The sequence below is a fragment of the Octodon degus genome, unplaced genomic scaffold, assembly GCF_000260255.1.
Source record: "Octodon degus isolate 3935 unplaced genomic scaffold, OctDeg1.0 scaffold00081, whole genome shotgun sequence".
Lineage (NCBI taxonomy): Eukaryota > Metazoa > Chordata > Mammalia > Rodentia > Octodontidae > Octodon > Octodon degus.
Genome location: NW_004524657.1, coordinates 7,851,400 through 7,875,541, shown reverse-complemented (window position 1 = coordinate 7,875,541; position 24,142 = coordinate 7,851,400). Strand labels below are relative to the sequence as shown.

General features: G+C 35.9%; 1 protein-coding gene across 13 annotated transcripts in view; it reads left to right on the top strand.

Annotated features, from left to right (window-relative positions):
* Abi3bp (ABI family member 3 binding protein) overlaps nt 1-24,142 on the top strand; it is a 275,396-nt gene that overhangs the window by 187,550 nt on the left and 63,704 nt on the right. For 6 of the 13 annotated variants that reach the window (XM_023721261.1, XM_023721260.1, XM_023721257.1 and 3 more), the window contains 17 exons: nt 1,958-2,017; nt 3,920-4,009; nt 5,460-5,492; nt 6,257-6,334; nt 8,639-8,698; nt 9,414-9,494; nt 10,960-11,019; nt 12,591-12,656; nt 13,476-13,583; nt 14,817-14,876; nt 15,875-15,958; nt 17,068-17,127; nt 18,180-18,311; nt 20,149-20,205; nt 21,267-21,326; nt 21,890-21,970; nt 22,628-22,687. The exons of 3 other annotated variants lie outside the window; for them this stretch is intronic. In XM_023721261.1, coding sequence (XP_023577029.1) covers nt 1,958-2,017; nt 3,920-4,009; nt 5,460-5,492; nt 6,257-6,334; nt 8,639-8,698; nt 9,414-9,494; nt 10,960-11,019; nt 12,591-12,656; nt 13,476-13,583; nt 14,817-14,876; nt 15,875-15,958; nt 17,068-17,127; nt 18,180-18,311; nt 20,149-20,205; nt 21,267-21,326; nt 21,890-21,970; nt 22,628-22,687 — 1,230 coding nt within the window. The remainder of the gene's footprint in view (nt 1-1,957; nt 2,018-3,919; nt 4,010-5,459; nt 5,493-6,256; nt 6,335-8,638; nt 8,699-9,413; nt 9,495-10,959; nt 11,020-12,590; nt 12,657-13,475; nt 13,584-14,816; nt 14,877-15,874; nt 15,959-17,067; nt 17,128-18,179; nt 18,312-20,148; nt 20,206-21,266; nt 21,327-21,889; nt 21,971-22,627; nt 22,688-24,142) is intronic. 4 more of the 13 variants (XM_023721256.1, XM_023721259.1, XM_023721264.1 and 1 more) reach the window with 4 other exon arrangements.

Here is a 24,142-nt window from a genome sequence, read left to right as displayed (position 1 = left end):
ACACTAAGTTTCAAACAAAATAAGTATTGTATGTTTCTGTTTGAAAGCAAATCAGTTATAAATATTTTTATGGGGCTGTTCTGGGTTCATCTTCTCTTCTGCATGCCATTAATTCTTTTTGCCATTAATTCTTGAATATGGCTTTAATTAACTTTGCGCTGTGGAATTTAATCAGGAGAAGTTAGTCTCTGTGTGACTGTATAAGGTATTTCCAATGGTGGAAAATTTGAATACTATATGTGGTCTCCTAATTTCAATGAAAAAAGAGACTCTAATATCAAATTTCATTCTTAGTAAATTTTGTATCTATGAATAACCATTCAGAATAGTATAGATATGTAGGAACCCTGTTTATCTAGACAAAAACTTACATTATTACCTTGCAAAATTTTTCTTAATCATCTCCATTCATAACTCAAATAATCTCCTATTGAACCATTTGAGATGAATAAATGAATAAGAAAAAATGATAAGCAACTTTATATTTATTATGATAAAAAAGGCACAACTTACCTTTATACTACACTTTTATAGCTCCAACAAATATACAGATTAACATCATTTTCTGATACCTCCCCCATCTTCTAATGTTCTAATCAAATTAGTAAAAGTGGTGAAATCCTTCCAGATAGCATCAAATTTTATAATATTATTTTTAGAATAATTTGAACACAGAAAAATACTTTTGTTGAGCCTTATATATATGCAACATAGAAATGGTACATCTGTCTTATATGATAAATAGATACAACAGCTTGGCCAGTTAGTGGACACAACAATTGTTGTTTTCCCAGAGTTCAAAAATGCTTTTCTAACACTAAATAGTAATAAAGACACATAACTGATGGAAGTGTATAAACTATGATAAAAATACATTTAATGTTTACATTTTAAAAAATATTATAGCAAAACATATATTGCCATTAATATCCTTCAAAATACTTCTTGCTTCAAACAGGCTTATCTCATTGTTTTTGTTATATTCTGAAGTAGTGCTGAAGGTCCTCTTGTGTGAGTGTCCTCAGTTGTGCTATCCTGGTTGGCTGGATTATTCAAAATGTTTATATTTCATGGTCATTTTGAATTTGGGTAAGAGCCAAAAGTTACATGGCACCAGATTCAAGGAATACAGTAGGTGAAGATACACCACAAATGTTTTTACATAAATTGTCATGAACATTTGATCAATGAAGGGTGTTCAATACTAAGGTGAATAAAAGACACATTGTATTTATCCATTCAGAATACTGCCCCTCACAACAAACACATTTATTCTACAATTTTTTGTACTATGTCTTTTATTGTATTTTTTTTATTTGAACACTCAAGATGTTTTTTCAGTCATGCCTTCTAAAATGATATTACCATTTTGGAAAACAGTGTGACAATTTCTTATGAAACTAAACATGCAGCTGTCATATGACCTAGCAATTTATACTCTTGGATATTTGTCCCAGAGAAATGAATACTTGTGTTCATAAAAGAATCTGTACATGCAGAGACCAAGGTTCAACCCCCAGTATACTGTGCCAGTCCTGCTCCCAGGGGCATGCTGAGACTGTGATTGAGACTGGGCTTGTTGGCGCACACCTATAATCCCAGTGCTTGAAAGGCTGAAAACAGAAGGATCATTACAAGTCTGATCTGTGTAGTGAAACCTTGTGGACCCTATACTAAACACATTAAAAAAAAAGAATTTGTACAAAAATGCTCAAATCAGCTGTACTCATAATAGCCTCAAACTGAGTTTAGTCAAGATATCCTGTAGTAGACAAATTGTTAAATAACCTGCAATACAGCCTTACCACGTAACACTACTTAGCAATAAAGTGGAACAGACAACAGAAAAAATAAAAAGAAAGGCCCTTTAAATATGATAAGCTTAAGAATATTTGACTTTAAGATATTTTTTCTGTATCTCTTAGTCTATGTTGTTTATTGTATTGCTTTTGATCAGTTCCTACCACAGGTACTGAACCTGCAATTCTAAGAAATGAGGCTCAAGTGACAACATTAGGTAATAATATTTTATGTTGTTAAGCACCTGTATGTTCTGCTCATTGTATATTCTGACATTATCTTGGGGAATTTAAGGATGGTTGGCTTTATATGATTCTTCTCATTATTCTCTCATCATCAAACTATATTTCTCATTTTAAGTATTTATTGAAAATACTAAAAAGAAGTACTTGGTTATAAACCTGTAAGCAAAAAATAAATAAATAAATAAATAAATAAACCTATAAGCAGCTAGTACACAGACTCTATCTCCCATATTAGTTGGATCTATTAATTTTTATAGAGCCTGTGGGTCTACTCAAGTAAAGCTGAATTTCAAATATGTATAGGAATGTCTATCCTTTAAACATCAAGTATAATCCTGTGGGCATCTTACTGTCTGCTCTTTTATGATATGTGGGACAATTTTATTATGTATTAGTGATTTCATAAAATTAAATGTGCTTATTCTAGTAATTTTAATGGATCTGTGCCAAACCAAGTGATTTCTAAAAATAGTCTTCCAAAAGCAGCTGATCCTATGTTGTCCTATGATATAATCTTAACATATTGTGTATCTGAATTTCTTTGTATCTGTGACCTTTTCTGATAACCTGATACCAGCAACTACTAAAAGTTTTCAGAACAGTAAAATGATATATGTTTGTCCTTATCAAAAGAAATTTTAGTAGAATGCAAAAATAAAAAGGTTTTATGGGGCCAGAAAGATAGCTCAGCAGACTAAAGTACCTGCTTAGGCAAGCTTAGACAAGTGCAGAGACTATGGTTTGATCCTGGCACCACCTACTGCACCAGTCCTGCCCCCTGGGTGGGCTGAGCTGGCCAGAGTCCAGGCATAGAGACGCATGCCTGTAGTCCTAGCACTGGAGAGGCTGAAAACAGGTGGATCACTGAGTCAGAACTGCATAGTGAGATCCTGTAACAACCAAATACATAAAAAAAAAAATAGACAAACAAATAAATAAAGGTTTGACATATAGACTACCAGAAAAGCATTTTAGTTCAAAGAGACAAGATCGGGCTGGCCAGATAGCTCAGTGAATTAAAGCGCCTACTTAGGCAGACACAGGGACCTGGGTTCAATCCCTGAGCCTGCTATGCCAACACCAGCCCTGGGGGTGTGAGGAAAGTGGGAATGATACTGGGTATGGTGGTGCGTGCCTGCTATCTCAGTGCTTGAGAGCCTGAAAACAGGAGGATCACTACGAGTCCCATCTACGATCTATGCAATGAGACCTTCTAGATTCTGCAGACCTTCTACCAAATACATAAAAAGAACAAAGAAAAAAGAAAATTTTTAGACTGGGCATGGTGGCATGCGCCTGTAATTCCAGAGCTTGGGAGGCCAAAAACAGGAGGATCACTACAAGTCCAATCTGTGTAGTGAGACCCTGTAGGCCCTGTACTAAATACATTAGAAGAAAGAAAGAAAGAAAGAAAGAAAGAAAGAAAGAAAGAAAGAAAGAAAGAAGAAAGAAAGAAAGAAAAGAAAAGAAAGAAAAAGTTCTCATAGAGCAGTCACAAATAGATAAAATTTTCTCATTTCTCATGAAGAGCAGGAAAATTTTTGCTATGAGTTTTTTTTAATTAAAAAAATTTAATGTATTTGGTACAGGGTCTCACTATGCAGCTTGGACTTATAGTGATCCTCCTGTTTTTAGCCTCCCAAGCTCTGGGTTTACAGGTGTGCACCAACAGGCCTGGACTCTGTGGCCTGTTAAGCACACACAGGGGCTGGATCAGTGTGGCATGTGGTGCAGAGAATCAAACCCCCAAGTCCCTGGGCTTGCCTAAGTAGGCACTTAGTCCGCTGAGTAAATATTTGAAAACCTAATGTCATGTAATTCTTTCTTTAGCTTCTGGAGTCCTGTAACTATAATAATCAGTTTCATTTCTTTAGCTCCAAAAATAACACAACGAACAAGAACTCGTCGTCCACGGCCCAAACATAAAAGCACAGTAAGCCCAAAGGTTCATCAGACTAAACCAGGTAAATAATATACTCTTTCTAACCTTGTGGCATGCCATTAGGCATGGTATTGGATTGTCAGCCTAACATGCCACCCAATAACTTACATGACTTTAAGGTTGAAGGCCCAAGACAGTGATACAGAACCTTCTGGAGCTTTCAGTGATACAAACAGGCCACATTAGCACAGATGACATAGGTTCACTGCCACTGCCCCATAAAGTATAGCTACTACTAGATGTGTGTGACTTCCTCATGTTATTTTCATGAGGATTTCCTCATTACCTGAGTATTTTATTTGCTATTCTGACATTTAACTACATTTCACTTTTTTGGAAAACTTACCTAGTTAAGTATCTAATTAGCAAATTTAATACAAGTGGTCATGCATTTTTATTAAATACTACATTAGCAATAAAGTACTTATTAGAGGGAGAAAGCTATTTTTTGGAGACCATAAATAGTTGTAGGCAGAAACATATACTTGCATGTGTTTTGCTATCTGTTATGCATATAGTTAATTCTTAGAGAAGCAAAACTTTCATGGGTTATTTTGTATAGACCTTGAAATCTGAACTGCTTGTAGATTTATTACCACAATTAGCAGAAACTGTTTAAACAAAGAACAAGGTGCTAAGTGTACATGGCACTAGGCTACAAATTTGAAGCTCAACCTGGATGTGAGGAAGGTAATGTCTGCGTTCTCCCTTGTGGGCAGGGATACTACTTTTAGAAAGTCAAGAAAGACTTCGAATATTTGATTTCAGTGATTGGATTTGAGCCACTAACTTGCACTTCTATTCTCCAGTGTCAGGCCTTTTCTGTCCTGATAATAGAGAAATGTACAAACAAGGTGCATGGACTAAGTGGCTTCTGTAATTACCTCTTTGTATGCCTTCGTTAGACAACAATATTGGTCTTTTTCCAAAGTGGACTCTCAATTAAAAAGAAAGGCATTGTTTATTTTGGTTGTTCACCACTCTGTCTGCTTCAGTGTATCAGCAATTGTATTTACCATGACCAAGGCTTTGTTTTCCAGTCTATAGTGTTATACACTATACTTTCATGTGTTTTGCTCATAATCATTAACCATAATACTATTATGTAAGTGTCTAAGGAGTTTTCTAGGCATGATTATCTATTGTACTATCAGATTATATTTTTAAAAAATAAGAATTGTAGCTAGCCATGTGAAAATTCTAGGACTATATCCAGGTCTTCTGAGTAAATATCTGTGAATCCTCACTTAAAAACTTTAAAGACCTAAGGATATAGCTCTGTGGTAGAAGAGCACTGGGTGCAATCTTCAGTGCCAAGAAAGAAAAGAAGGAAAAAAGACTTTCAGATTTTTCTTTCTGGCTACAGGAGCAATGCTATACAACTGAACTTCATTTTTAAGAAAATTGATGGATTTTTTTCATGTGTTTGATATTTTCCTTTTAAAATTGTTTTTGGTCATGTCTTACACCAGATTTTGGACCAATTACTCCTGGACCATCTTTAGGTAATGACTCTCTATGTCCCTCAGCAAGTGCTTGTTTTTAATTTGGTGTCAAGCTTTCCTGTGGTTCTGAGTAGATGATTGTGCCACCCTCTGTTGTTATCCTATTACACAACTCATCTTAAAATACGGGAGGTTTTCTTCCTTTTTATAGAAATGTATCTGGACTGAATTTAAGGCAGCTATCTGTTCCATATCCCAGTTTAAAATTGTGTCATGTCAATCTGAGTCTTTAAAACATACTGTTAGAGGCGAGATCCAAGTATATGTTCCCATATGTCTCCCATTAGACTGCAAAATTCAGTGCCAACAATACCATGTAATTTCTTTAATCAGCTTACTTTCTATCTTTCAAGTCTATACAACCATGTTGGCTTTGCTGATGTCTCAGAGAATTGTATATACTTATTCTAGTAAATTAGCAAGTGAAAAATTTGCTCAAGCCTAGTCATCTTAAATTATAGGTGAGTACTCTAAAGTTGGCTTGAATTGTTCACACATTATTGGAGTTTGCAACCAGTTTTGGGTTAGGAAAACTTTTAAGAAAATAATGATATTCTCTAAAATTTCTTAAACATAATTATATGTACTATCTTAGTCTCTGTCTACTATCAGAAGCAAGATACCAAAGGAGAACATTTTAAACTAAATTATAAAGTTTTCTCAACTCAAGCTCTCAAATTTTAGGAATCTTAAAGCTATAATCACCCTAGTTACAGTTTATGGAGTCATAAGCACCATATTAACCCTAACTTTTCTTCCTTCAGCTCCAACAAAAAGGACCCATCGTCCACGTCCCAAACCTAAAACCACGCCCCATCCAGAAACACCTCAGACAATCCTGGGTAAATATGTGATATCCACTTTAGAGAATCTGTGAAGCCTATCCAGTTGGAACCCTAAATTTATGTACACATGATACATTAGGACACACCTCATATATTTCCTGGCGGTAAAAGTTGCTTATTAATGAAGAGAACTTGAGATGACTAATTGTATCATGCTTCCTTCTTGGGAAACTTCTCTACCAATGACCGTATTGTTTACTCTCCACATGATTAAATTCCATTTCTGTCTTAAACATAAAGTTGCTCAGAGTGTACTGAGCCAACTTAATCAGTCAAATCAATTATTTTTATTAAGTCTTTTGTAATTCTCCCAAACTATATGAGCCTGTACGTCAGAAATGGGAGGTATTTTTAATTACTAAATCGCTTGCACTATAGAATAGTAAATAAAAGCTGTTCTTGCATAAACAGACAGAAATATAAGCCAGAATGTGCATGTAAATATAAAATAAGTTCTTTAAGATACAATGCTACATCTAGGAGCATGGTGAATATTTTTTGCATAATTTTATTGAGAAACAAATAACAATGAGACAGTTTCAAACCAAATTGGTACGACACTTTCAATAATTAACACATTGCATACATTCTTCCTAATGATTAATTGCTGTACAAGATGTGGACATGATATCCTATTTACAAACGCTATTAGAACAAATCCCTCTATTCATTAAGGGAATGTAACTATATATCTATCCTAACCATTGTAAATACGCAGATACAAAATGGACATTCATCTGTATCCCCTTTTTTTGTTAAGTTCCATTATTTGAATATTATAGGTGGGTTAACTCAGCAAAATATTCTAAAAGAGTCCAGTAGCCCATAATAGTATTGGGTCTTCCACTTGACTGGCAATGTCAGAAATTGTTGACCTGAGTCCCCTACAGCTCAACATAACACCATGGCTTTACTTCTTATACTTCATTTTTATACTTTTCTGCTGGATGGTTAAAACCAAGATAAAGCAGGACCTATGCAACAAGAGTTGTAGCTTTTGAGTCTGATAAGATCAGTGAAATCCCATCAGGATTTATCCTGAGATCCTGTACCTCAGATTGTAGAACCTTTGTCAGTGTTAGCCATGTGGATGAGTCATGGCCATTGCTTGGCCAATGTGCTCTCTGTGAAAGTCTGAGAGAATATTTTCTCTCCATGTGACTCTCCTTAGGAATGCATGGGGAATATTTAGAGGAGAAATATATCCAGAATAACTGTGAAGCACACAACATACAATTTGGATAACTGGCAGGCTGAGGGAACAAAGGCTGAGTAAAGGGCAGCCTGTTAAAGGAGACTCCACAGCCAGAGGGTGGCTTATCTATGCTCTCTTGTTGGATGGACCATAGGATGAGTTACAAGGTGTTGGGAGCCTACATTTGGTCCACTGAACAAAACTTAGGCTTTAGTGATTTTTACTTCTGGATAGGAACATGCTCTTTCTGTCCTTAGAATGGAAACTGTTCATCCTAACTATGACACAGAGTGAGAAGTGTTTCCTCATCTTGTGTTAGGGCAGGATGTACTTCTATAGACTTTAGCCCCTAGTAAGTATAGTCTCAGCTTCCTTTTGGCAGTCATTATGTGTGCTGCACAAATCCTGGGGTGACACCCAATGATTCCTTCCTTTTAGTATTAATACCTTTTTATAATTCATAATGTGCATTCTTTCTCTCTCTCCTGTGCTAGCATGACAGACACATAGTGGGTGACAGCCTATCATCATTTTTTCTTCTGTTACTTAGAGGCAAATCACAGGTTGGGCACATATTCAAGGGGTAGGGATAGGGGAGATTACACAAAGGTGTTAATACCAGGGGCAAGAATTATTGGTACTCACCATATTCTATTAGACTAGATTTACATTCAAATATCTGAAGTGTTTATTGAATCTGTCATTTTTTATTACTGCAAATAGCTGATTTTGTAGGGCCTGGCTTCTACAAAAGAGCTAATTGTCTTGGTCATATATATTTCTAATGATGAATCAGATTTTTATTATTAGAATGAAGAATTGTTCATGCTAGATCAAATCAAATAGTTAACCAACAATGAAATTTTAGAGTTGGCCCCAAGGAGCTGCTCTGCAGTCTAAAGACTATGACTATCTTCTGAATAAAGGAGGTACCAACTTAGAGTCTGGCAATTTAGTCAAAATTTAAGAAATTTACTTTCTCTTAAATTATGAATATTAAAAATTAACATTGCAGCCCTAGAAACCCCATTTTTACAGATAAGATTCATTTTCTGCTACTTCATCCACTCACAAGGTCTCTTTGGTCTTTTACTACTTCTGAGCAGTTCCTGCCACAATCGCTGAACCAGTTATTCTTAGAACCGAGGCTCCAGGACCAACACTAGGTAATGGCAAGTGTCCGTTAGCATCTGCACTTCCTGCCCATTCCATCAGCATCATTCCCACTCTTCTTTCACTTCGCAAGGCTTCTGTGTCTTCCTATTATCCCATTCATACATTAAAATAACTTTGTTTTAAGGTGACCTAAGCATGAGCTTATTTTATCATCTGCAATGTGATGTCTTTGTATTTGTGGTGTCTGCTCCCATGTAACATTTTAATCACATTGTTCTCATTCCTGAATTTCAAACACAATCAGTTGGGGGTGGGATGGGGTATCTGTGCCTCACCCCCACTAAGTCATTGGCACCGATATTACGGTGTAGCTGTTCTTTTGCTGATCCAAATGGCTACATTTGTACTAGCTATGTGGTTTTGTTTTATCACTTTAGATACCTACAAAGTTTTGTTTAAGGAAAGAGTAAAGTAGAAAATATTCCTGGGGCTACCCCACTCCCAAAAATTAGCAAGACTTGGAACTTTTCAAAATTCAGAAGTCCTTATGAGAATCACTTTGAAATATCCTTACCATATCAACTCAGGTTCTGTTTGATTTTTGTTTTTCAGAAAATGTAAATGATTTATACATTATTTACAAAATAGGACCAAATATTTCAAGTGCAAAAAATAATTTCCTAAGACTCAAGAAATTATAAAAGTTTATAAAGCCACAATATTTGGAACCCCAAACACCGCTAACCTGAGATTTCCTTCCTTCAGCTCCCAAAGTGCCTCAAACAGCGCATCCACATCCCATACCAATAGCCACTTGGAGAACTGAAACGCTTCAAACAGAACTGGGTAAATGTGTGGAATTGGTCAAGGAATCTCAGCCGCCCACCCTATGGACTCACAGAGAGTACAGTGGCAAGTCAGGTGTATTGACTGGCTCCACACTGGACAAGACAATGAGGAGGAGGGTGGAAGAGATAGATACCACTGTTTGTATTCTCCATGAGTCAAATATTCTCTCCAACACCTATTTAATTTACTTCTCACTCAATTCTATTCACCCTCTAAATATTGGCTATTTATGGTGAACTGAAATAACTAGAAAGTATGTGTGTATTTATACCAATAGAAGATTGTTTCTTGGTAATTCTAGTGATGTGCATCCTAGTAAGTATCTAGTCCAGGCACTGGTGAGTATGGTCTGCAATAGTGTCTAAACATCAGTATTTCAGGCTTTGTGAGCTACCAAGTTTCTGCTACATAATCTTTTTTGGTTTATTTTTGTTTTTTCTAACTATTTAAAAATAGAATAATGATTCTTAGGGGAAAATCAGCCTGGGATGAGAATAATCTGGAAGTGCAGGAGGGTAGGAAATGTATGAGAGAGTTAGAGGAGGTGGAGTTTCATTCATCAATGGAGGCCTTCAGGCCTCTAGGTGTTGATCCAAACATCTTACTGAAGCTGCTATAACCAGGAACCAGGTGAGAAGACTGAATGTTAAAATCAAGAGTTTGGTTACATTTGAGAATCAACACAGAGTCAGGCTGTCTCAGGGTGTTGGACAGAGAGATGTCCTGTTGTGTCACAGAGTAGCTGCCCTTATCACCCCACTTAAGAGTCCTTTTCCAAAGATTGTTCAGTAAGATGAGTCTGATCCATGAATTTAGTACTTTTGCTTCAGTATAATGAAGTGCTTGATCCAAGCTACTGAGAAGAAGAGGTCTATCTAGCTCATGGAGTTGGAGGTTCTCTGTCCACACAGTGTAATACAGTTTCTGTGGTGAGGGGTGTTCCTCGGCTGCATTACTTCCTGGTGCAGATGACAGTGGCAAGTGCCTGTGCAGGAGGAGGTGACTGTATCTCAGACAAGAGGCAGAGAGTGTGGCAGGAGCAAGTCTTGCTTCTTTCATTATATTTCTCTCGAGGCCCCAAGAGATGGCATGAGAACCTCCAGTGTGCTTCACAAATTATCTCACTCCTCTGATGACCTAAAGTCTTCTCACTAGTCCAAGGGTCCCATCTCTTAAGACCATCACCCCACAGAGAACTACTTTAATCACAGTGGACCTTTATAGGACTTAAGCTATAGCAGTCTATGTTAGTTAGGCACCAATCATGGCTGGAGAAAAAGTTTATACGGACCATTATTGATACAAAATTAATGATAACTCCTTCCAAGAGATGATCATCTGCAGGCAAAGATGCCATACTCCCCAAGTTCAGGTTAACTTGGCTGGGATTCTTTTGGTAGCAAACGATCTAAGTTTTTATTAATTTTAATGTCTTTTGGTTGGATTTGTTGTTTTTGGCCAGTACCTACCGAAGTTTTGGAACAAGTCACTCCTGTAAAAGAGACTCCCAAAACAGCAATTGGTAATGTTACTTGCCTGACTTCACTACGCACTTTATATGCTTCTGTCAAACCCATCCTCTACTGTTATTTAATTTCATCCTTCATTTCATGAGCACTGAACATACATACACCAAATCGTCTCTTGTTTGCAAGACAGACTTTCATCAATCCAGTTTGGGACATTGTGTGTCTTGTAACTTTCTTAAAGCTTTTGTCATCACTATGTTTTTGGTTTAACCAGCATTCATTGTTAGAGAGAATTTCCTGTTTCTTAAGAGTAATTGACTGTAGTGTATCAAAATAAGCTACTGCAACAGGAAAGTTTCTCGGTACATCCTTTGTATGTCTGCCTTTTTAGTCTGGCTTTTTACAGTTTGTTAATATTCGGGTAGTGGATTTTAGTTAATTAAGTAATTGATATTGATGACACAGATTAATAGATTTAAGTAACAAAGTACAGTGTACTGTACAACTGGCTTCCCTCCCTCCCCACCAAAGTTAGATGACTCTCAACGTTTTTAACTAGGTCAAGGGATACGACTTATAGAAAATGCTCATCTTGACGTTTTGAATTGATAACTTTATTTTATACATCATTTTTCCCCTAAAGTGTCTTCAAAAACATAAGAAGGTACAATAACATATTAGGGGCAAACTACAGCACTAAGAAAATACATTTCTTGAAACTCAAGAAAACTTGCTAGGATTTGGACAATTTTAAGTTTTCTGAAACTATAATCTGCAGAAGCACAAGCTCTAAAATAAATAAAGATTATCTCTTTCCACTTCCAAAAATGTTCCAAAGGACACAAATATAAACTTACAATGATTCCAAGTCCAGATGTATTTTAGAGGACATCAATTAGTACAGAATCTTTGGTTTATGGTGCCCAGAAGCCAGTCACTATGAAAATTATAACATACCCCCAGTGATAGAATCATGAGATGCTATTATGTGCTCATGTTTGGTAATGAGTTTATGATTAGAAAAGATATGTAGACGCGCTCATCTAACTAGAGGTGGTAGGAAAGATGTCTTACTTCTCAGTCAGCAAAGTAGTGAATCATTTTAGTTACTTCAGCTGCATAGATATTTCAAAATGTTTTCTGCAGCCATGAGATGAAATACCTAGTAGACATCATCTTTAGTTAGCATCCAAACAAGTGTAAGTTAGCTTTCCACGTGCTTCTTGGGAATAGTTAGAAACGTATTTAAGTGCAGAGGTAAAAATGTCCTACTTAAAGTATTTTTTATTTGCTTCATATCATCAAGCAGTGTAATTAGAGGAATTGTTTCCCCTGAGTAACACTAAATGAGACCAAAGATGATGATCTCATGAGATACAACAGCTAACGATATACTCTTTGAAGCAATATTTCACTGGAAAGATTCATTTTGAAAGGAATGTTATTGAGCCCTGTCTGTCTGTCTGTCTGTCTGTCTGTCTGTCTGTCTGCTTCTCTGTCTGTCTGTCTCTGTCTGTCTCTGTGTCTGTCTTTCTCTCTCTTTCTTTTGCTGTGTGTGTGTGTGTGTGTGTGTGTGTGTTTGTAAAATAAACCAAAACTTTTATTTTGTTACTTCAAAATACAGACCCTGAACCTGTTACAGAACTTGAACCTGTCACTGTTAGAACTGAGACCTCTGGGATGACATTAGGTAATGAGCCTGTGCCCCTTAGCAAGTGCTTTTGTTGCTCATTGTACTGTCCATTCTATCCCTGACCCTATGACATGTCTTGTCCATCTTCATGAGATGGTTTCCATCCCTTTCTGCTGCCATCCAGGTCATTCCTTCGTCTGAAAAGTCTGAAGTATCTTAAAAGCAAGTTTTCTGTTGTTTTCATGAGTCAGGAGCATGAGCTTAGTTCCAAAATTAACTGGGAATTCAGCACGTTTGAAACTGTTACTGTTCTGTAACAGTATTCTGTGTAATAGCTGAATTCAGAAAAAAAATTAGGATCTATTTGGGATCTAGGCAGATCAGCAGTAACAGCTACTCTCATGGTCCTTTGCACACTCAGGTTTCCATGTCTTTTTTAAAAAAACATATTTGCCTAATATGCTTGTTTCTTTGTTGGTGCTTTAAGTAATGGTATGTTTTATTACTAAGCTAATAATTAGGAAATTACCCAAATTTGAAATCTTGAACTGTAAGTTTCTTTCTTAGCATGAGCCAGATTTCATCTCCTTTCATTAAATACTTCCCATTTTTTTACCAAGTGAAGAAATTCTATAATTTCTTGAAATCACTATTAATCTTCATGACTTGAATGAGTATTTAAACTGCATACATGAGTTTTACACCAAAAGCAGGATTAATGACAGCAGGAAGAAACACTGGAATAAAAAGAGTGGAAAAGTAAAACTAAAAGCACAATTTTCTAGAACTCTGGAAAATTTGAAATTTTCAGAAAAAATGCTCCTCCATATCCAGAAGCATAAGACCTAGAGTAAAACAAGGCTTTTCTTTCTTCAGCTACCACCACAATATCAAAAAGAACCCGTCGTCCACGACCCAGACCTAAAACCACACCACGACCTCAAGCGCCTCAGTCCAAGCCGGGTAAACTTGTAACTACTTGGGGTAAGGACACGGGTTGGCAGTTTGCCTTAATGAGGACCCAAATCAAAGCACACAAGGGCACTGATAATTCTTGTTCTCCCTGAGTGCGAGGACACAGACATCATCTGCTCTGCCTGGCTTTTAAGGAGAACATGACTGGGTGAAACCTATCTGGTGTCAGAAAACTATTTATTTTACTATGGGAGGCTCTTCTTTCAAACTCTATATTTAGTGCAGTTCTATCAAATTACACTCAAACCTTAAGTTGAAAGTTCTTCAGCAGAGTCAGTTTATTTATTTCAGGGAAACAAATTTTAACTCTCTTGCATATTTGCAGCCCACTTGAATGACTATTGGCAGAATGCCAACTGTAGATTTACTTTACTTTTAAAACAGTGGAATTGAGAATATGCTTGAAACAAGTTTAAAATGAATGATCTAGCAAAGGAAAGAGTTACTGCTGCCTGGATTTGGACCTTGGACCTTCACAGCAATAGGATCAATGCAGGAAAAGTGAACCAGCTCAGGAGAACTGGAGGTGCATGGGGTTAACTTACTTGGTGGAAGTAGCCATCAAGCTGGTCAGAAGAGAAGTTTTCAGATTTTATTCAGATACTCAGAGATGACACAAAGACAGCTGTAACCTTTAATTTGTACTTTTGCTAGGATTAGGACACACAGATGCTCTTCTAGGTATTGTAGGCCTTTATCCTGCTCTTTTACAAACCATCATTTGAACAAGTTTCAGACTCTTTATATAAATGAGTTCTTGGCAAGATCAGCACAGGTCACTCTGATGAATGGTTTTTATATCTGTTTCAAATGAATAAACTATCTATTACATTTGTGCTTACTTAAACATAATCCTATGTGTTCATCTTCCATACAAGAACAGGGCAATTATGCTTTCAAACATAATTTATTTTAAGTATATACTAAGTACATGGATTAAAATACTCACTAGATAGGGTTTTACATATCAATTAGAATTTATTAGTTTGAAACTTGGGAGAATTTCATGTTTGCTTGAGACACTTGAGATAATTCAAAGCTAAACCCAAAACTAACCATGACTAAATTTGCTGAAAGTTTCAAAGAACAAATATATATTCATTCCCTTAGTTGAGGAGTTAATTTGTTTTTCTTAGAAGAATTGATATACCAGTGATATTTGTATGAATATGAATGATCTGACCTATACCTTTTAAAATTTCTTTGGTTTCCTTTTTTTTTTTTTTTTTTTCTTCTTGTCAGTTCCTGCGATAGTTATTGAACCCGTCACTCTTAAACCAGAGGCTGCAGGAACAACATTAGGTAATACTGATAACTGCTTTCAGCAGCCTGGTCCTCTAATTGCAAAGCCTTTCATTTCATCTTGCTTCATGTGGCAACAGTATCATTCTTTGTGGCCATTCAATTAAATTCTTCTAAAAAGTATGAAGACCTAACACTTTTAATAGAACCCGTCATGCATAATCTGTTTTAGATCATTTTTTCTCCATGTAACCTACTCATAAATCTTCCATGTCATTCTGAGTTTTGTTCAAGAGGTGCTTGTCTTCAAGGTGTGCTTCAGATTTCTCCCGGATCCCTATGGCTTATCTCAACAGATAAAGTTATTAAGAACTTTCTTAAAACCAGGGTGATCCATTATTAATGTACATTTCATCTTTTTCTCACTAATTATATGTTACTGTTTCATTTCTACTTTGGTAATAATATGTTCTTATTTTAATAGTTACATAGAAAATAGGTCAAAGATTAAATTGTGAATCACAGATTGAGTATCCTATCATTCTTATTTGACAATGGCTCCTGGCCATTTTGGTGCCAGTCAAGCTGTCCTGTGAGACTTTGTAATTACTAACCTTTATTTCTTCGATTAAATGATGGTTTTTGTCCTTAAAGAATCTCCTGTGATAAAGTAGAAAAGAAAGGGAAAAAAATCATGTATGTGTATACACAGGACAGCTAAGATAATTGTACTACTAATTTGTACCAGTTTTTTAAAGGTAGAAGTTGATGCTTAAATTTTTTACTTTGACTAATTCTACATGCTTGTATCTGGTAATATAAGCAACTACACTGAAGACAACAATGTGCAATACAACAACCACTGTTGACAACTAAAAAGAAGAAAAGAATTTCCTATGATCAAAATGATACATAATAAGTACATATGACAAAAATACAAAACTGAAAAAGGAAACATCTGACAAGATATAAAGTCTAGAGTCATACTTTCACTTCCCATAACTTCCAGAATCCTAGATAATGTAAGTATGAAGTAATATGAAAATTTCTTCCTTCAGCTCCCATGCCATCACAACGGACACGTCGCCCACATCCCAGACCAAAACCTATCCCAAGTCTCGAAGCCCGTGAGTCTAAGCCAGGTAACCCTGTGGTCTCAGTGTAAGAGCCAAAGCAGTCTAACATAGCTGCACCTCAGAGTGATCCCACTGGCTGGGAGTAAACAGTTCCACTCTGTGAGAGTGAAGATGCAATTCATGTGCAGCAGCAATTCCTGTGGTGTAGGAGCCAAGAGGAGCACAGCTTGGGGAGAGTTGTGGGCAACTAAACACCTCATGTTTCCTAGTTCCAATCTGCTCTGTGGCCATGCATCTTAATGACTTCTGTTTATGTCTCGAAAATAAAACCTTCTTAGAAAAATTAGCATAGTTAAAATTTAAAAAGATTAAGAGTCTTCAGTGTCCTCTGACCTCTAACACTTTGGTATTATACTCCAGATGTAGGAGTCATGTTTTGATCCTCAAACTGCAAGACAGTTCATGACAGAAACCTTTTCTTTATAAATAATATAGAAAATGGCATTAGGCAGCATTTGTGCAAATACAAGGCTGGTATTTGGATGCCACCGACCAATTGTGCTCCATATAAGTATTTGGAGGAGGGAAATAAAGGAGTGGCATCTTGAAATCACTCTTGGACATGAATGAGTAGAATGATGTAAGGAATAAAATCAGAGAAATGAGCAGAGATAAACCAGAGGAGCCTGCTGGGATACTGGTATAATGGGTGTCTTCAAAGTGGTGTGCAAAACCTTTCTGCATCTCAGTGCATCCATAGATACCTAGAGGAGAGATTCTCAGGTGCCTGATGACGCAATTGAGATTTGAACTTATAAACACCAGCAAGTTCTTTCCCCAGTCACATTCTTTCTTTTCTTACAATAAAGCAACAACTTTCTCAATTCATCATGCTAGGACCCTAGTCTCTTTCCAGAGAAAAGTTCTTAGCAATACCTACACAGTCCACTTCGGGTTATTAATTAGATAATCAAAGAAGGAACAATAAGGAGTTAGGTACCTAATATGTATAGCTAAATTTTAGGAAATAAACTGCTTAGGTTTTTAGTTTAGTAAAGTTTTTAAAAATTGTTGTAAAGTTTCAGAAGCTATGTTACACCAGGAAGGTTCATTTGGGGGAAATTTTGTGTTTTATTCATTTAAATCATTTTGTTTGCCTTAATACTTCTTGCCAGTTCCTACTGCAGTGCTTGAACCTGTGACACTCAGAACTGAGACTTGGGTCACAACGCAAGGTAATGACATGTGGAGATGCTCAGCAAATGCTCTTCTTTCTCCTTGTCAGACACACTGCACCCTTCTCATAGCCACGGGTCATTCCACATTATTAGACTAAGATGCTGTCCTCCATAGTCATTCTGTTATTTATTTCATTCTAAAAGTACTGAAAGCCCTGACACTTAAAAAAAAGTTACTTGTTTCTAAAAAACTACTGCTTGAAGTCAACTCATATCATCTGTTGGGCATAAAACCACTTGAAATTATTTTGTCATCTTGAATGGTTTTAACCAATAAGTTTTTAAAGGTGACCTTAAAAAAAATTTTGTCTTGACTTGAATAATTATAGTACTAGGAAGTTTCCATGTGGATCTAAAGTTCTACTTCATAATTATTATTTATTCATTCATTTATATTACCTTTGTAGTATTTGTTCTGAAACCTTATTTTTATGGTATTTTAGTAAACTATAAAAAGAATTTGTAACCAACCATCACTACCACTATGATATTTTAGCAGTGCTTACTGATCTTTTCATTCCATGAGAATTCTATGTTTTACCTTTACTTCTTGAAAAGATAATTACATTCTATGTAGGATTCTTATGCCTGATGGACTCAATTATAAAAACAGGCAGGCTATAATAATGACAAAAGTTTCAAGTTAAAAAGTTAGAAAGAAACATAAGGGCTGGCCAAATAGCTCAGCATATTAAAGCACCTGCAAGCAGGCACAGAGGGGCCAGGAGTTCCCGGGCCTGTTGTTCCGGTCCCGCCCCCGGGGCACGCTGAGATGGCAATTAAGACTGGGCATGGTAGTGCACGCCTGTAATCCCAGCTCTTGGGAGGATGTAAACAGGAGAATCACTACGAGTCCGATCTAGTAGTGAGACCCCCAAACACCTTGTAGACTCTTCCCCAAAATACAGAAAAACAAACAAACATATCCTAAAATATGAGAAGCATCTAATAAATTTTAGGGAACATGAAGCCAGGTTCCTTCAATCCTATAACTTTTGAACTAATAAACTGTAATAAATCAGCAATAACTGAAGATTTTCTTTCCTCAGCTGTTAAAACATTCCAATGGACCCGTCGTCCACGTCCACGTCCACGTCCACGTCCACATCCACGCCCACATCCACGTCCCAAACCTAAAGCCACACCAAGTTCTAAAGTTTCTCAAATTGTACCGAGTAAATGTGAGTTTCTGCCAGGAGTGCCTCCTGCCCACACTTATGAGTCCATTTTTAATGCCGTTGGTAGGAGTGACAGCCTGTGTTGGTTAAGGCAAAGTAGCTTGCTGCTGCTATCACTGTTGACTTTGCGTGGGAACATGTAATTTGAGACAGAGACCGGCATGGCAGCTGAGTTATTTGGGTGTTCTGCATAAGAATCATCTGTATTTCTAAGGATCTTTCTTTTACTACCACTTACTTCATTCTATTCTCTTAAAGATAAAATGTCTACATCTTAAATGGAATCAAGCTTTATTTAAAGAAATAAACATTCATTACCTCCCATCTTTCTATAGTCACAGCAACAGCTTTGAGATAACACAGTAGTAGAGACTTGTTCGTCCCACTCAAACTGTGATATAGTATAGGACCTTCCCCTGAATGAAATATACAGATTGAGATCATAGAAACAAGGTGCTTTGTATATGCAAATCAAACTTGATTTTTAAGGATACCTTTAACATCTATGACCTTAAAGAAAGAAACGTTTATGAAGAACAGAAATAAGGACATGGCAAAAATGGGTCTTTAAAATCTGGGAGTTGAAAAGAAGCAGAAGGGAACTAGAAAGCCCAACCATGGGACACAGACTTCCTGAAACAAGTTGAATCCTGCTTCTAAGAGATAATAATAGATTTGTTTGGGGAAAACTCCATAGGAGCAATTAAATAAAGTTCTCAAAGCTATGTTTAGGAAATCTGGATCTGAAGCTTAAACCATTGGTGATCTTTTCTATCCACCTAGCATACTGTATTTTTGTGATTAGAAGGAAAAGCTGCTCTCCTGGGTACCACACATTACGTGGATGCTTACTATCTTTGGCAACCTGTTTTCCAATATGAATTCTTAATAATATCAGTGTGGTTCATTTTGCTTTATTTTTTTGTTACATCCCCTCTCATACATAAGGCTATTTGTGATACCCAGGGTTATTTAAACAAAGTATTAGAGCTTCTTGCAAGAAACCAATAATTGAAGAACAGTTACGTAAGCAAAAGGGGTCACCAAAATATTTGATGAATGCTTAAATTTTTAAAATTTTATTATATTAAAAATACATTCTTATTAATGCCCCTCAAAATATTTCCCCTCAATTTGTAAGTACTTATTGATCTTGCCACTTCTGAAGCAGTTCTGGAAGTGTCTTTTGTGAGTGGCTTTACAAATTCTGATAAAAATATAGTGAATGGGGCCAGGGAGATGGCTCAATAGAATAAGTGCTTGCCTGGCAAGCACAGGGTCACACAAGAGGACTTCCAAAACTGCTTAAGAAAGTGGCAAGAACAATATGATAGCTGTTCAGTGAAAGAAGAAGAGTGTTTTGGGAAGAATTAAAGGCAATGTGTCTGGCTGACACTGACAAAAGATCTACAAACTGCTATACGTGGTTTCAGGGTGGCGAAACCATGAGGTGATTTGACTGACCTTGGCAGATACAAAAGTTACAATTTTTTGAATTAAATATTTACCATGTTTTTCAATCACGCCTTGTATATTTTGGGTAAGATATCTCATATTTCTAGGGCAGTTTTCTATAATAGTTGGAATCAGGTACTCAGATGCCTAGAAGAATGTCACATTGACTTTCAGTACTTAGTGGGTTGTATAGTTTGTAGTTTATGGGGCTACAGGGTGATGTAATAATGTTTTGGGGGCTTCAGGGTGACAAAATCATCAAGCAACAAGTACTAAATCTCATACATTTTCTTAAAGTTGCCATATACTTTTTGAAGCAATATTATACTGGTAAGATTTAATTTGCTGGCTTTTCACACATGTTTATTTGATTGCTTTCAATTAGTTCCTACTGCGGATCTTGAACCTGGTACTCTTAGAACTGGAGCTCCAGACACCATGGGTAATGAGAATGTGTGTCTTCAGATAATGCTTTTCCTCTTCATTGTCACATCATTGAATCATCTTCATCTTAATACCATTCCATTGTCCTCCATTGCCATTCCTTCATCGTCTTTGTCTTGAAATAATGCTAGGCTTTATGTCAAGTTATTGATCAAAACAAAGAGAACGGTGCATAAAATAATTTCAGGACATCACAAACTGCATTTCATCACATCATGTGATCACATGCATTTGTTTAAACAGCATTGACTACTTAAGTGATGTTTCAAAGTTAAGCCACTATCTCTTATTTATGCTTTATTCTTCAACAAGTGTGAAATACTATACTATGATTCTCAAATTTCTTCTTAATGTAGTAGGATTTATGTGAAATGTTGGTGGATCTGTTGTTTTAGGGAATGATACTTTTACTAAATTGTCAAATTCTAAAATACGCCAAACTTGGAGCGTTTGGTTGTAGTTTTCCATAATCTGATCAAGTAGACTGCCTTTCCTTGTCTAGTAACTTTAAAATGTTTCTTAATTTTTCTGAATCCAGGACACTGACATGATTGCATGGTTCATCAGTTAAGTTCTGTTCTTTAGGCTTTTAAACATATGAACATTTATTGTATTCATAATTATTTAAATAAGATGTAAATGAGTAGACAGTTGCCTCAACAGTTTTTAAATGTTCTTTTTACTTTTATTTTTAATACTCTTTTTAGTAAGTCAAAAAACCATATATTTATTAAAAACCTATATATTAAAACATATGTTAAACTTGTCCAGTAGACTTTCACAAAAGCAATGGCCAGGTGATCAAATGTCTAGCCTGGTACTCTTAGAACTGTTTTCTAATGAAAACATCTTGAGCACTATGTACTAATATCTATCTCTGTACAATGCTATGTTGTAAATCTATGCATCATTATGTTAATATGCATTTGGCCATGGCTTAACTGAATCTGCAAAAGACTGTCTCTTCTCTCATTTCTTAAACTCAAAATGAATCAATTTGTAAAATTAACCTTGAAGTAATTTTTTTAATCTCTGGTTTATTTTACTATTTTTGGCCAGTTCTTACAACAGTCCTTGAACCTGTCACTCTTATCACCAAGTCTCCAGAAACAACAATAGGTAATTATGTAATTTTGTTCTGTGTTCTTTAACAATTTTTTTCTTGGTCATTTTCAAACTTATTCCATCATCATTGCAATCACACCATCACTGGCTTTCTAAGACTGTCTTGTCATTTACTGTCTTATCATCTACTTGATAGCCTTACTTGAGTTCATGTCATGTACTTTTTCTAAACAGCATTCACATCTAAAGCTGTTTCAAGCACAAGTTAGTAATGTCTATGTCTTATCTAGACAGATTAAACTATAAAATTTTATTGCACCATAAATTCCTTATAGTATTTAAATTTTTTATTGTAATCTAAGACCCCTGCACTTAGATTGGCAAAGTTTATTTTGAAAGTAGAGATTTATAAATCTTTGTTCCTTGACTTAGTTTTGTATGTGAGTTTTTCCTCTCAGAGAGAATCCTGTGTGTACAAAACAATTGAAAAAATAGGATATAATATTTTAATCTTATGTATGCATTAAATCTCAAGGAAATATAATGAATCTTAGAAAAATAAATCTTTTCTTTACAACACCCCCTTCAACAAAATAATCCAAAGTTTCCTCCTTCAGCTCCCAAAACACTACGAACGCGTCGCCCACGTCCCAGACCTAAGACCACATCCAGTCCTGAAGCTTCTCAGACAAAATTGGGTAAATGTGTAATTTCTTAGTTTTAGGGGTGAGGTGAGTCTTACAACCTGTACCAGTGCTTTCCTAAAACAGTGCCCATGGAAGGTCCTCTAAGAGTCAAGGCATTAGATATGGTTAACATCTATTACCTCTATAGAGCTCCAGAAAAAAATATGATTTCATGATTTGGGAATACTGGTGATTTAGTGTGAATGAAATTCTTGCTCTCTCTTGAAAGGTGAGTGGACAGCAACATTGATATAGTCATTCATGGTTATTTACTGCTCTATCTGTATCAAAACATTTGTTTTGGGCTGGGGAGATGGCTCAGTAGAAAAAGTGCTTGGCTGGCAAGCGCAGGGTCCTGAGTTCAACTGCCAGCACCACAAAAAAAAAAAAAAAAAAAAAAAAAAATCGTTTTAGCCATGATTACATAAGCAATCATTTTTTCAACTTAGGTGAATCATAGTGCACTACATAACAGAAATCATAGGTTATGAATATCTTGTGCAATTAACTATTCTGCCTTAGTGTAACCAACACTTCAAAAAGCAATTACATATTGCTTCCTATCCATTTTAAAGTTTAGAAAACTTGTCATTTGAAGCTCTATTTTGAAAGAAAAAGTTTTTCCATGTGTTTAAACTTTACTGTCTTCATGTTGTTGCTTTTAATTAGTTCCTATTCCAGCCTTTGAACCTGATATTCATAGTACTGGGCCTCCAGAAACAACATTAGGTAATGATTTTTGTAACTTTTCTTAAATGCTTTTTCTCTCACTAATTAAAAAAGAGTTACTCCTTCCTAAGATTACTGTTATCACACTATTTCATACCTTATCTTACTAACAGGTAGAAATCTTAATTCAAATTTTATCTATTATTTTTAATGACTACCTTTACGTTCATTGAAATATATCCATGTGCATGAAAATCTCTCTAAAATTGTATCATACAAATGAGTGTTAAATTTTGGGTCCAAATTTCTCCTTTTCCTTTTAATGTTTAGATCTGCAGAGTTACAACAACTAAGTAGCATGAGCCTCTAACTAACTTTCTATGGGATCTGTATTACTGTTACTGATCTATTTCAAGCAATGAGGTATTTATTAATAAAATAAAAGTTATTCCCTGGAAGTTACAGACTACACTGTCATCAATGTGTTTGACTACTCTTATGTTCCACTACCCTAGCAATGAATCTTAAACTTTACCATGTAGGGGCTTTTCTGAGTGTATGCACGTTAATATTTACCCCTTTAATTAACATTCCTATTTACTTTTGGTCTCTAAAAGAACCCTCAGTGATAATAAGTAACAAATTAAATCAGTAATATTTTTAAGTGAGGAAGTCAACTTGATAAAATATAATAAGAATGCATATAATAGTGTTCAGGCCTCTAGACCTATGAGCCCTACAGTACACCAAGATGTTCTTTCTTCCGTTTTAAAAACATAAAAAAGGAAGCCCTATTCACCCCCAAAACTTTAAACTTCCTGAAATTTCTCAGTCAAAAATCAGAAAAATCTTATTCATAAACTAAGGAGTCCCTCCAGCTAAATGTAGCTGAGTGTCCGAAAGGACAATGAGGTGCCTTGAACTTCTGTGTCCTCTAGGAGAAGACTCTATCAAATTAACAACAGTTACAGAGTCAGCTGTTAGGTTCATAGCTGAGAGAGATCTGTGTGGTAGACAAATTTGCCTTGTGCCCTATTGAAGGATTGTCTCTGATGTGTCATATTCACTTCTCTTATTCTATTTTATCCCTTTTCAGTTGTGCTATTTTTTTCAGTACAGATATTTCTGTTTTGTTTTTGCTTAAGTAGATATTATTTAGAGTAATAATTTAACTTAAAGAACCCCTACCCAAAGTTTTTTGGGTATAGTTTTCTAAGTATGGGGCACTTTGATTACATAAGATCAGCTTGCTTAATCAAGTGGTACAAACAAAATATTTGAGAGAATCAATAATGATTGTGGGCTGGCAGAGTTGTTGAGACTTGCAATAGCTATAGGGGCCAGGTGAGGTGGCATACAACTATAATCCCAACACTTGAGAGACTGAGGCAAGAGGATCACTGTAATTTCAAATCCAGCCTGAACTTCAGAGTGAAAACAACTTAAAAAGACAGAGAGAGAGAGAGAGAGAGAGAGAGAGAGAGAGAGAGAGAGAGAGAGAGAGAGAGAGAGAGA